This window comes from Centruroides sculpturatus, unplaced genomic scaffold (assembly GCF_000671375.1).
Source record: "Centruroides sculpturatus isolate CEXI.00-Female unplaced genomic scaffold, Cexi_2.0 scaffold129, whole genome shotgun sequence".
In the NCBI taxonomy this organism is placed as follows: Eukaryota; Metazoa; Arthropoda; class Arachnida; order Scorpiones; family Buthidae; genus Centruroides; species Centruroides sculpturatus.
In genome coordinates, this window is record NW_019384478.1 from 788,058 (window position 1) to 803,540 (window position 15,483).

The following is a 15,483-nucleotide window of genomic DNA, read 5'->3' on the forward strand; positions in this document are numbered from 1 at the left end:
CAGCGCAGAGCCCAAACGGTTAGGAGTTGAAAGTTGAAATTTGGTACACAGTTAGGGTACGTCACGAGAACGCACACTAAGAAGGGATTTTTTGAAATTCCCCCAGGGGGAGAAAGACAGGATTAAGGCTTAACACTTCCATCAACAATGGAAGTGTTAAGTCTTCTTCCTGTCTTACGTTTCATTTCACTCTTACTCTGTGAAAATGAGTAATGTTGACTGTAACGTAATAATCTTAATCTTAGTTATTGTTACTTTTGCCCGAGCAATGCTGGGCTCACCTGCTAGTTATGAGATAAAAACTTACCTTCACATGAGATACACAGATGTATTCATAATGGATGACTGTACATTACTTTAAACATAATGGATCTTTTGAAGAATAAACAATATTCTTTTTAGTTTTTATGATTTGTTGTTTTTTGTTCAAGATTAAAGCTGATTGTAACCTCTGGTTATGCATATGATCTCCAGAAAATAGCATTTAAAAATTTAGTGCTTTTTCTATGGGAAAATCCTTTTCCAAAAATTCTTAAATTGGAATTAAATAGAACCAAATAGTTTTTTTGTGTTAGAATCCTGTTTAATTCTTCTATTAATGTATGGTTTTCTTATCTTTCATTATTTTCTAAGAATTTTAAAGTCAGAAAATTAACTAATTCAATTTTCAAATTTCTGAACTCTACATTAATAGAATAGAATTAAATAGGATTCTAATACAAAAAAACTGTTTGGTTCTATCTACATCAATTTTTAAGAATTTTTTTAAGAGAATTTTTCATAGTAAAAGCATTAAATTTTTAATGTCATATGCTAGAAATCACATGCATAACCAAAGATATATGTATTTTAATCATTTACTTGATCTGTTCCATTCTATTAACATAATAATGATCTTGTAGTAGATGTTTAAATGCATTTTAGAATGTATTTAAACTCCAATTATAGGATTGCACAGATAAACATAATTTTAGTTTATAAAATTTTTGTTATTTCTTTCTGAAAATAATTTATAGGATTTAAAATCTTCGAGAAATTTTTTTTTATTTGTATTTAGTTTTCTGAATAAACCAGTGTTTTATTATATATTTTATTTTCCAGAACTTTTTAACAATTCTGAAGTTAACAAAAATTTTTAACTATTAAAAATTATTTTAAAGTCATAGGATACACTATGTATTCCTTAATCAGTAACTTGATACATTTGCAGAAACATTATATTTCAAAAATTCTCACATTTTCTTATGTTAAAAATGCATTAAATGCATTCATACATCTATTCTGTATTTTATTATTAGAGAACTGTTGCATATTATTACTCATTATTGTATTACTAAATAATTTTGGCATCATTTTATATTAAGACTAGCAGACCCTGCCATGTGTTGTTGTGGCTCAAAATGTATCTATTATAAATTTATAACACTTCCCCCGTGGGGGGGAAATTTTTCGAATAATTTCTTCTTAGTATACATTCTCTTGACGTACTCTATTAAAACACAATCAAAAACACAAAAACCCACATCTAAAATAGTATAATGGAAGCCAAGTTCTTCACAGTAAGCCTTAATCCTGTCTCTCTCCCCCCGTGGGGGGGATATCGAAAAGTTTCTTCTTAGTGTACATTCTGTTGATGTACCCTATTAAAATGCAAAAACCCACATCTAAAATAGTATAAATAGAAGCAGAGTTCGTTACCGTAAGTTTTAATCCTAACCATCTCCCTTCAGTGGGGTTGAATTTCGACATGTATATTATATAAAAACACGTGCGTATTCGAATGCAGCGTTGTGTCAAAATTTCAAAGAAATCGGTAGGAACAAATGAACATTACATTTTTATTTATATAAACAGATAGATGATGATCTGCTTTAGTTCATTTTCATAGAAAAGCATAATGCCTAACAGAAAGGCAAATTTAGGGCGTCGTACTCGAGTGCCATCTGTTGGACATAAAAGCCTTAACCATAGATGATATCATTTAATTTATACGAATGTTTAACGGAATAATATACAGCCTATGTCCACCCTGAAGTTCCATTCTAAATATTGGTGAAAGAATTTTTGAAATTGGATGAGTAGTTTCAGAGATTACCTGCTACATCCAAACTTACATACATACTTACAAACATTATCTCTTTATTATAATAGTATAGATAAATATATCAGTCAGCTTCTGTAAAGGAAAGTTGGGATCTGTACATAATTCCATTTGCACAATAGATATATTTTATATTATATTATATATTTTAAATAATAATAAAATGTAATTTTTATTTTCCAGGTATCATTTGAATTCAGATCATTGCTGCATTCACAGTTATCAACTGTATTCTTTGATGAAGTGGTACGTCAAATGGTTAATGCCTTCCTGCAAAGAGCAGAACATCTGTATGGAAAACAGTCAATTAAGAATCAGCCTCCAACAGTACTTTCCAATGTTTCGTAACATTTATAGACATTAATTAATAAATTTGTAAATACATAGTTTCTTTAAGATTAAATAACTAGGCAGTCATGATATACAATATCCATGCATTTTATTGCATTACTGTTTGTTTAAGATGCTTTTGCATCAGATATCATATAACATGATAGCCAGAATCCTGTTAAATTTTAGTATTTCATGCAGTCTTTTAGTATTATGCATGAAATTCTAAAGTATGAAATACTTCTGTTTTTAGTTTTTCAAATGCCAGATTTGTAGTTTATAATTTAATTTTAATTTATTATTTTTTATTAAGTAATCATTATAAATAAATAGATTTTTTACTAACAACAATATACAAAAACTGTCTTACACACATTTCTTTCATGAACATAATATCAACCTTTGTATCAAATATATTTACTTCTGCAGTCCTTGTTCCTAATTATCCCCCATTCAATTAAACATATATATTTCTTTTTATAATTGTTTTTATCATCAAAACTTACAGTCTTAGACAAGGTATTAAAAAGAAAAGTAAACTGGTCATTGCATGGTATATTTAAGCATTTTTATGTAAAGATTTATAACTTTGATTTGATATAACTATATTTATTTGGATAGAATATATTAATACACATTATATTTATTGTTTCAAATTATTGAAATTTATTTCTATATCTAGACAACAATTGCCTTAAAAATTTTGATCTATTAGGTATGTTATACATAATTCAGAATCAATAATTTATTTTTTGAATTTGGATGATTTCCTCTTCTTTTTGTATCAGTAATAATATACAATATTTAAAATTTTTAATATCATAAAAACAGATTAACTTCAGAATATTTTTATTAATATTTAGAATATTAATAAAATTCTATGTGTATAAATTTCCAAATATAAGAATTTTTAAATTGTAAATATAAATAATAATGTAAAATTGTAAATTTACTTTTTGTAAATAATTAGATAAAAAATAGTAAAACATATGTTTTGATTTGCTTGTTTTCCTGATATTTTTGAATGAATGTTAAGAGAAAATTAGAAATTTTATTCAATGTAATAAAATAATATTTATATTTGAAGTTTTTCTCTCAATTTTTTTAATACAAAGATATACATTAAAAAGTAAATCTGAAAAACTATTTTATTTTCTATTAGGAATAAAATTAAATGTTAACAATTTTTTTGTAAACGAAAAACGAACAGTTCATTTTTTAGTGAAATTAAATCATAAGAACATAAAATTCTATTAATATTGAAATACATTTAAAATAATTTCTGCATAATGTTGTTCTATTAATCATCTTTTAAGCTTGTAAATCAATTCGTTCTAGACTGCATACTATTAATAACAAACAAAACTTACTACTACATCTTATCTTGCAGCCGAAGCTCGAAATTGGCAAAAATATCAGCAGCATGGTCCTCAAGCTTAATATAAAGCCTTAATAATTGAAGATTACTATGATACTATGCATCTTTATATTCTAAGCTATGTATTTATGCACATTGATCTGAGGTGGTAACTCTATGTAATTATGATTTTTAGATATTTATATAATCTTTAGGATTGTTTATACTTCCGTTGCAATGTTAAAACTGACGTCATTAATTGCAACGATTATTGGCTAGCTCAAAAACATTTGAAAAGCTTGTTCATTTGTACTAAGCGTTCGATTTTTACAGTTTTTTATCTTTTATTTGATTTCTTTTTCTTGAGAAAGGTCATTTAACATGACCGAAAACGTTTGAAGTAATAAACTTCGGCTGCAAGATAAGGTGTAGTAGTAAGTTTTGTTTGTTAGCTTGTAAATCTTAAAACTAAAAAGTACACTAAATTTTATCTTTTAAATGTTAAATTTTGAATGCAAATATTTCAGAATAAAAATGTTTTATTTATAATCAAACTAGATGTTTCTTTTTATAAAAATGTTCCATTTAATATTCAATTTTCAACAGGTAGAATTCAATTGCCACACGGCCAAGCTGCTAAGGCAGTGGTTCTTAACCATGCTCCGCAAACCTACCTCGAGTGTTCCATGAAAAAAGATTTTAAAGTTTTTATATTATATTTTTAGCTTTATTCCCATTGCCATATTCATAGACAATTCCATGTTTCTATTTTATTCAATATATTAAAGTTTATTAGTTTATTGCTTCATTGTTTCCTGAGGATAATAAACATGGAATTGCTTATCAATTTTTGAATGTATTGATGCTAATGCTCTATGTAATAAAAAGTATATGAATGGTGTTCTACGGCCACAGAAAGGTTGAGAACCAGTGTGCTAAGGTGCAACCTACTGCTCTGAGGATCTAGATTAAATCCAGATGGATCAAAAAACTCCAGGAATTTTTGTCTGTCTATGTCATGCCCTATCCATCCTGGCTACCCCATTAGCCTAGCAAACTGTTAATGGGCTTGGTAAAAACAGGGCCTCTTAGTGCACAGAGAGTAGAAGGAATTAGAAAAAACAAAACATATAGAATTCAATCAGTACATGATGCTTTCCAAAAAGTACATTTGATGATTTTAATTATGATGATGATTATATTGTAGTGTCCAAAATTAATAGTATATTTTTCTCTTTCATTAAACCATTTCCTATTTGAAATTCTTTTAATAATGTTGATAAATATTACTTTTTAACATTTCAAATTACAGTTAATAAGGTTATAAATAAAGTGTAATTTATATTGGTGTTTTTTGTTACGTTTGTTTTGATCAATTTGATACATTTGATTGGTTAGTCAAAAATACTTAATGATAACTATACTCAAATATTGTCAACACATGAAGGCCCATAAGCACCAGTATTGGTCAAATAAGTTTTATGTCATAGTTGTGCAGACTCTTGAAGTTTGCACTTTTCATATAAATTACACAAAATAAATTATAACAACTTATAAAAATTAGTGTTGTAATGAATAGCCTATTCGGCCAAACTATTCGACTTGATTAACGCACGTACGAAAATTGGCGCGCAAACCGCATTATGGCAAGGACCCTGCTCTCTATTGGCCCGCAGTTACTACGCTTCGCCAATCACGTTAATTCTTGACAGTTGTAGCGGACAGACACGAGCATCATGGCAGTATGTGATAAATGATGATATCAAATGTGAACAACAATGACACCTACACGTGTAATTAACGGAAAAAAAACAGAGAAGGACCGCGAAGTGAAAATGTGAAAATAAATATGAAATTGAGTTGATAACATAATCAAACAAGTCGAGACAGCTTATTGGCACGAAATTCGCGGCCATCAATGCCAAATAATTGTCATAGATCTCAGAAAGCTTAATGCTTGTAATGAAAATCACTTAGCGTGCACGGGCAAAAGCCTGGAGCCGTTCAGACTACCAAGCTGTCTGGAATCTGTGAAATCATACCTGACTTATACCAACGTCCTGTCTCTCTCTTTTCTCCATTATCACCAGGCTTATGAGTCACGTAATTGTAAAATGGGAAATTACGACGGAAGAGTGACGAATTGAAAGTATTGTGAGCACGTATTATGATGCATGCATAGCCATACTTGGACTAGAGTGATAGAGGAAAGAGAAAGGGAAGAGCAAAAACGAACGCTTAAAAAGGATAGGCAGGGTCAGTCCCTCAGATGTGAGACGATATTCGAACGAATAGGTGTGTATGTCTGCTGATCTTTGTAATTATAAATTGTGAATACATGTGACTAATATTATTTTCTTTTTTATTTTGTGCATGTTAAGTTATAAATAAATAAAAACAAACAACACTAACCTGATAACATTAAATCTAAATACCAAAATGATTAATTTACTGTGTTTTTGTTATTTGGTATTCAGCCGAATAGCGAAAAATAGGCCAAATACCGAATAGTAACCGAATATTCGTTACATCACTAATAAAAATATATTATGTTTGTAATAGCTGAAGAAGAGAGTAGAAAAATCACAGTTAAGTTTTTTTTCCATATCAAAAAAGACTAACAAAGAAATGTGCTTATTTTCTATCCAAATAATCATAAAATTTGATATTATTGTATACTGTAAAATCTCACATCAAAGGAAATAATATATTTGAATGTGCAAGACATTTACAAAAAAAGGAATTATGCACAATTCGTTTTATAAATACAAAATTAATTGGCCTTAAGAACTGCAAAACTTTATGAACTGTGAAATTCCTACTGATTTCTGCCAAAAATTATGATGTCAAAACAATTAGGTGAGTGTGACTTTGGCAACAAGTACAATAAATGAAAATGACAAATGCTTATTTTTCACACTTACTGTACCTTATACAATAACATCTAATATTCAGAACCATTTATTGTAAATGACTTTCTATNATTTTGATAAAGTAACTTTGCTACCTGCATGACATCTCGTATCTATATTGTGACCTCTAATTTTCATAATTTTAAATTGGGTACATTCCAGTATGCAACAAACAGTACATTGGTTAACTGTGATGTACAAAAATGTGTGCCGATATTCACCGATATGCATTGCACTCATTGGGTTGTGGATAAGGTGAACTCCAATGAAGCAATATGGTTGCCTCCATAGTTATATTTAGCAACTTTGTAAAAAAATCATAAAAATTGAATAAGACGGTTAGCATGTAATATTATTTAATCCCATACATTATAATTAAATGGTTAATGTTACCTATGGTTCTAAGATGGCCATGCTTCCGACTGTTTGTGGTCCAGACGGACTCCTCCCGGAGGGGAGCTGCCGGCAGGCCGCCTTGTGACAAACGTCACTAGTTATTGATTCACAGTAGTTCTTGAACAAAATAAAAAAACAGGAAATATCTAGTAAAAATATAGTTAATCTAACCTAACCAAAGCACCGCCATCTTGGAACCATAGGTAACATTAGCCAATTAAATACAGGTAGGCCTCTTACAACGTGTTTTCGCTCCAACGCAGTTGGGAAAATGCGGTAATGTTTTACAACGCGGTTTACGGTATTTAGAAACGAATTATCTTTCACATAACAGAAAAATCGCAACGGATCACGTGATACGAACCGCAATTCGGCATACAGAACTAAATGTCCTTGAAAACAGCTGTTTGTTGCTGTTGGTGTGTTATTTATTCCCTTGAAAGTTTCTGGGGAAGACCGGTTTCTAGCCCAGATGTGCATCAGTTACCGTAAACACTCAAATATATCACTAAATTTTCCATCATTTATACAGTTTCAATAAGTGGGGACAGCAAAAATGGTCCAAAATATAGTATAAACTTCTATTGGGTGTATATTTTTAACAAAATAGTGAAGAAAAGTTATTTTTTGTGATTTTTACTGTCCACAAAACTGATTGAAAAAATTTTAGCCATAACAATGCCGAATGAAAAGAAAGGACTGTCGTTAAAAAGGAAATTTATAACTCTTCAAAGATAGAAATTTTGGATCGAATTAAAAATCAAGAGCGGATAGCTGATATTAGTAGGCATTTTAATTTAAATGAGTCGACTATTCGGTCGATTAAGCAATCAGGAGAAAAGATTAGAAATTTGGTTGCATCCGGATCATCTATTCTTGCAAAAAATGTTGCTAGTCCGAGAGCACCTATAATGTAAAAAATGGAACAAGCGCTAATATTATGGGTAGAAGATATGAACAAGAAACAGTTGCCTTTAAATAAAACTGCACTTAAACACAACGCCTTAAAAATATTTGATTATTTAAAACATATGGGACAGTCGTCAGCTGCAGTGGCATAGCGTGGGTGCCAGCTGCCCAGGGCGGAGGAAAATTTCGATGCCCCCTTATTAGGTATCTCAATTTAAAAGACAAAAATTCAGTTTCGTCACAGAATAAGTAATGAACAATTAAGTGCTCATTTCAATCGGTCCAAATCGTAGGCGCGACAAAAATATGAAATGAAATGGTTCAAATTTTTACAAGAAATTATTATTATTTATTGTGAAATTTTACCGCCCCCACTACGCTACGCCACTGGTCAGCTGATGAAACCAGTGTTAAATTCGTGGCTACCAATGGCTGGTTTCAAAAATTAAAAAAACGCCATTCAAACGCCAAGTTTTTCTCGTTTTAGAACCGAATCCCAGTTTTTGTATTGAGTTGGTGTCTCCTATAACGCGATTTCCCACAACGCGGTATTTTCAAGGAACGTATCTACCGCGTTGTAGGAGGCCTACCTGTATAAGATTATTTGACAAAGATTTAAATATTTTTTAATATATTTAATTGAAGCATATAGGATAAGGCTAGTAGTAAGTAAAAGACTGCTTGTAGTCTGAAATGTTGTCATTTTTTTTTATACAGAAGTTATTTTAGGCTTTATCATAGCAACAGTAGCAGGTAATGAAAATATTTTATCATCATCATTATTTTACTATTCATCTGAATTAATCCAAAGTTATTATGACAAAATACATCAGCAAATGCCAATATAGTGCTGTTTGCTTCTACCATCTTATTGGGTTGTCATATGTTACAGTAAAAGCTTGTTAAACTGTTCACTGATGCATCAGTTGTGGCTGAGACTGATGCATACTGGAATGTATCCATTATCAATACACATAGTAAAACAGTTCTCTATTTAAATACCATCTTACAATGAAATATGCTTCTGATATGTTTAATTAATTGATCTTTGTTATCATAAAAAAATACACAAAATTTTTTATTGAGATCCAATTAGACAACTGAAAAACATGTCATTATACACTTGCTTTAAAATGTGTGTTTTTCACATACAAGTTTGTTTTGATCAAATTTTACATTGTTTTTATCCCATTAATTAATTGTATTATTAGAAACAAAATTATAAAAGTTAGATATGGCTAAGTTTTGAAACTACAGTGGCATTGTAAATTTTGACAGGCAATCTGTACAGATGGACGGCTTTTTAACCATCTAGAAACAATTTGGCATTTCAGTCCAGGCATACCAAATAATTCAAAGACATGTACTTTAGATTTTCAGGTAATTTTTGTATTTTCTAATTGTTTTTCTTGCGTGGATTTAATGTTAAATTTATAATAATAATAATAATAATAATAATTGAACAAATAAAAAGCATTCTTATATTCTTGTATGTTTTTTTATACTAAATAGTAATATTTTAATGTAAAATCTTTTAAAATATTACTCATTCTTTCATTAATTTTTATAATTAGAGAAAATAATTAGATTAAACATATGATATTTAAATTAAATACTGTATATATAAATCTTCAAATCTATTATATTCTTTTTTAGAAGTGTTGAACACTAGATCATGTCTTTAAAACAATCACATGGCTTATTCTCCACCTTTTATTTAGTTGATACGGTAAATAATTTAAAATTTTTTTTTCATGAAGAACTATACAATTACAGCAAGTAAGTAGTAATAGTTATTTTTAAGAAAGTTATTTATTTTATTATTGTGCACAATTTAAAACTTGTGGATTATTTATTATTAGAATTTTCCTTTTAATATCATTTGATTATGGTTGGTTATGGATAAGTGAAACTATAGATAAAGGGGATCTACTATAATTTGTTATACTTATTTAAAAAGTACACTGGTGTGCAAAACTTAAGCAACAATTGTTTTTTGCCTTAACTCTGCAAGAAATCATCTGGGAGGCATGAAATTCAGAATACAGACAGTATTTTATAATTAAAGGATGAAGAAAGCATACTAGTGCAAAAATGAATAGAACACATACAGTATGGAATCAAAGCCTCCTTCTTATTGTAATCTTGCACTGCATTTGCTTACTGCACATGTTCTACAAGCCCTCACATCACCTACCTGTGATGTCTTCTTCCTGAATACGAATCACCTTTCTACTGAGTTGGGTGGTTATTGTACTGATCACAACAAGCCCTTTTCTACAATTTCATGGCTGTCTGCTTAAAAATTACATTGTTGCTTTAAGTTTTGCACACCAGTGTATATTAAAAATTTTATCTGCATTCATGGAATAATAATAAATTAATAACTTCCTTAAAAATAACTACTACTATTTACTTGCTGTTATTTTATAGTTCTTTATGAAAAAATATTAAAAATTGTTTATAAACAAATTCTTAATTATTAAAATGATTAATTTTTTTCCAAATAACAGAAGAATAAAACTCTCATTTCACGAGAGTTTTATTCTTTTTGTTGAATTTTTCCGTCCAATGGCTGGATTATTGTTAGATAAATCAAAGACAAGTCTGTCCAAGAGGAATCACCATTTATTTTGCATTTGTGTGTGTAGTCTGAAATGCAGAAGTTTTATTCTTCTGTTATTTGGCAATTAGAATTTGTTTATATACCCTTTTTGAAACTTAAAAAATCAATTAAACAAAAATACTTTTACAAAATACTTCATTTCTCTCATATCACTGAATCATTTAGTCACAATCACCACATTTACTGAGAATGAAAGCAAAAACATTTAATTTTCATTAACATTTTCAAAACTAAAATGAGAAATTAGATGTTCTATGCATTTAATATAAATTTTTTAACATATTTTTGAAAAAAATACATATATATTTAAAATTGCTATGATACCCAAAAGCTTACTAATATTTACACTTTCTTCCACAAGAATAATATTGTCTCATATTTCATTGTGATATTTTACTATGTCTAAAATACAAGTTTGTCACAATCATCACATTTACTGAGAATGAAAGCAAAAACATTTAATTTTCATTAACATTTTCAGTTCATAACAGTTAAAAGAAAACTTCATTTATTAAAAATTTGTCATTATATTTAGAATTTTGAAAACATAGCATTGCTTTTTTTCCAAAGGTGTACTTACAATAACAAAAATTTATGAGTTAGACTGTTTATTGTGACACAGCAAAGCACTGGCAAAAGCTGTACAGCAAGCAATAGAGTGAAGAAATCAAACTTGTTTGTTCTTAACTGCTCCTTTTTGAAGCTTTAAGCTTTGCTTGAGCTAGTCCATATCACTATAAACATAGCCTTATTTTGTAAGAAATATTAAGCATTATCCTGTTTTTGAAAAAGTTCAAACTTATAGGAATGTTTTAGTTTCAGTTTAAATGTTCTAGAACATGTGAATTGAATTGCTAGATCTATAATATAATCGAGACGGGTTCACATAATAATAATGATAATAATAATACTAATAAGCGCACAGACCAAACGATTAGGAGTTGAAAGTTGAAATTTGGTACACAGTTAGGTTATGTCACGAGAACACACACTAAGAAGGGATTTTTCGAAATCCCCCCCGGGGAAGAGACAGGATTAAGGCTTCTATATACATTATGGATACGAGCCCAAACGGTTAGGAGTTGAAAGTTGAAATTTGGTACACAGTTAGGGTACGTCACGAGAACGCACACTAAGAAGGGATTTTTTGAAATTCCCCCAGGGGGAGAAAGACAGGATTAAGGCTTAACACTTCCATCAACAATGGAAATGTTAAGTCTTCTTCCTGTCTTACGTTTCATTTCACTCTTACTCTGTGAAAATGAGTAATGTTGACTGTAACGTAATAATCTTAATCTTAGTTATTGTTACTTTTGCCCGAGCAATGCTGGGCTCACCTGCTAGTTATGAGATAAAAACTTACCTTCACATGAGATACACAGATGTATTCATAATGGATGACTGTACATTACTTTAAACATAATGGATCTTTTGAAGAATAAACAATATTCTTTTTAGTTTTTATGATTTGTTGTTTTTTGTTCAAGATTAAAGCTGATTGTAACCTCTGGTTATGCATATGATCTCCAGAAAATAGCATTTAAAAATTTAGTGCTTTTTCTATGGGAAAATCCTTTTCCAAAAATTCTTAAATTGGAATTAAATAGAACCAAATAGTTTTTTTGTGTTAGAATCCTGTTTAATTCTTCTATTAATGTATGGTTTTCTTATCTTTCATTATTTTCTAAGAATTTTAAAGTCAGAAAATTAACTAATTCAATTTTCAAATTTCTGAACTCTACATTAATAGAATAGAATTAAATAGGATTCTAATACAAAAAAACTGTTTGGTTCTATCTACATCCATTTTTAAGAATTTTTTTAAGAGAATTTTTCATAGTAAAAGCATTAAATTTTTAATGTCATATGCTAGAAATCACATGCATAACCAAAGATATATGTATTTTAATCATTTACTTGATCTGTTCCATTCTATTAACATAATAATGATCTTGTAGTAGATGTTTAAATGCATTTTAGAATGTATTTAAACTCCAATTATAGGATTGCACAGATAAACATAATTTTAGTTTATAAAATTTTTGTTATTTCTTTCTGAAAATAATTTATAGGATTTAAAATCTTCGAGAAATTTTTTTTTATTTGTATTTAGTTTTCTGAATAAACCAGTGTTTTATTATATATTTTATTTTCCAGAACTTTTTAACAATTCTGAAGTTAACAAAAATTTTTAACTATTAAAAATTATTTTAAAGTCATAGGATACACTATGTATTCCTTAATCAGTAACTTGATACATTTGCAGAAACATTATATTTCAAAAATTCTCACATTTTCTTATGTTAAAAATGCATTAAATGCATTCATACATCTATTCTGTATTTTATTATTAGAGAACTGTTGCATATTATTACTCATTATTGTATTACTAAATAATTTTGGCATCATTTTATATTAAGACTAGCAGACCCTGCCATGTGTTGTTGTGGCTCAAAATGTATCTATTATAAATTTATAACACTTCCCCCGTGGGGGGGAAATTTTTCGAATAATTTCTTCTTAGTATACATTCTCTTGACGTACTCTATTAAAACACAATCAAAAACACAAAAACCCACATCTAAAATAGTATAATGGAAGCCAAGTTCTTCACAGTAAGCCTTAATCCTGTCTCTCTCCCCCCGTGGGGGGGATATCGAAAAGTTTCTTCTTAGTGTACATTCTGTTGATGTACCCTATTAAAATGCAAAAACCCACATCTAAAATAGTATAAATAGAAGCAGAGTTCGTTACCGTAAGTTTTAATCCTAACCATCTCCCTTCAGTGGGGTTGAATTTCGACATGTATATTATATAAAAACACGTGCGTATTCGAATGCAGCGTTGTGTCAAAATTTCAAAGAAATCGGTAGGAACAAATGAACATTACATTTTTATTTATATAAACAGATAGATGATGATCTGCTTTAGTTCATTTTCATAGAAAAGCATAATGCCTAACAGAAAGGCAAATTTAGGGCGTCGTACTCGAGTGCCATCTGTTGGACATAAAAGCCTTAACCATAGATGATATCATTTAATTTATACGAATGTTTAACGGAATAATATACAGCCTATGTCCACCCTGAAGTTCCATTCTAAATATTGGTGAAAGAATTTTTGAAATTGGATGAGTAGTTTCAGAGATTACCTGCTACATCCAAACTTACATACATACTTACAAACATTATCTCTTTATTATAATAGTATAGATAAATATATCAGTCAGCTTCTGTAAAGGAAAGTTGGGATCTGTACATAATTCCATTTGCACAATAGATATATTTTATATTATATTATATATTTTAAATAATAATAAAATGTAATTTTTATTTTCCAGGTATCATTTGAATTCAGATCATTGCTGCATTCACAGTTATCAACTGTATTCTTTGATGAAGTGGTACGTCAAATGGTTAATGCCTTCCTGCAAAGAGCAGAACATCTGTATGGAAAACAGTCAATTAAGAATCAGCCTCCAACAGTACTTTCCAATGTTTCGTAACATTTATAGACATTAATTAATAAATTTGTAAATACATAGTTTCTTTAAGATTAAATAACTAGGCAGTCATGATATACAATATCCATGCATTTTATTGCATTACTGTTTGTTTAAGATGCTTTTGCATCAGATATCATATAACATGATAGCCAGAATCCTGTTAAATTTTAGTATTTCATGCAGTCTTTTAGTATTATGCATGAAATTCTAAAGTATGAAATACTTCTGTTTTTAGTTTTTCAAATGCCAGATTTGTAGTTTATAATTTAATTTTAATTTATTATTTTTTATTAAGTAATCATTATAAATAAATAGATTTTTTACTAACAACAATATACAAAAACTGTCTTACACACATTTCTTTCATGAACATAATATCAACCTTTGTATCAAATATATTTACTTCTGCAGTCCTTGTTCCTAATTATCCCCCATTCAATTAAACATATATATTTCTTTTTATAATTGTTTTTATCATCAAAACTTACAGTCTTAGACAAGGTATTAAAAAGAAAAGTAAACTGGTCATTGCATGGTATATTTAAGCATTTTTATGTAAAGATTTATAACTTTGATTTGATATAACTATATTTATTTGGATAGAATATATTAATACACATTATATTTATTGTTTCAAATTATTGAAATTTATTTCTATATCTAGACAACAATTGCCTTAAAAATTTTGATCTATTAGGTATGTTATACATAATTCAGAATCAATAATTTATTTTTTGAATTTGGATGATTTCCTCTTCTTTTTGTATCAGTAATAATATACAATATTTAAAATTTTTAATATCATAAAAACAGATTAACTTCAGAATATTTTTATTAATATTTAGAATATTAATAAAATTCTATGTGTATAAATTTCCAAATATAAGAATTTTTAAATTGTAAATATAAATAATAATGTAAAATTGTAAATTTACTTTTTGTAAATAATTAGATAAAAAATAGTAAAACATATGTTTTGATTTGCTTGTTTTCCTGATATTTTTGAATGAATGTTAAGAGAAAATTAGAAATTTTATTCAATGTAATAAAATAATATTTATATTTGAAGTTTTTCTCTCAATTTTTTTAATACAAAGATATACATTAAAAAGTAAATCTGAAAAACTATTTTATTTTCTATTAGGAATAAAATTAAATGTTAACAATTTTTTTGTAAACGAAAAACGAACAGTTCATTTTTTAGTGAAATTAAATCATAAGAACATAAAATTCTATTAATATTGAAATACATTTAAAATAATTTCTGCATAATGTTGTTCTATTAATCATCTTTTAAGCTTGTAAATCAATTCGTTCTAGACTGCATACTATTAATAACAAACAAAA

The 15,483-nt window shown here is 28.4% G+C and overlaps 1 protein-coding gene across 1 annotated transcript in view; it reads left to right on the forward strand.

Moving 5' to 3' along the window:
- LOC111621384 (coenzyme Q-binding protein COQ10 homolog A, mitochondrial-like) overlaps positions 1–14,943 on the forward strand; it is a 23,380-nt gene extending 8,437 nt beyond the window's left edge. The window contains exons 4-5 of the mRNA XM_023363496.1: positions 9,284–9,385; positions 13,972–14,943. Coding sequence (XP_023219264.1) covers positions 9,284–9,385; positions 13,972–14,136 — 267 coding nt within the window. The 3' untranslated portion in view covers positions 14,137–14,943. The remainder of the gene's footprint in view (positions 1–9,283; positions 9,386–13,971) is intronic.
- Positions 14,944–15,483: the final 540 nt, after the last annotated feature.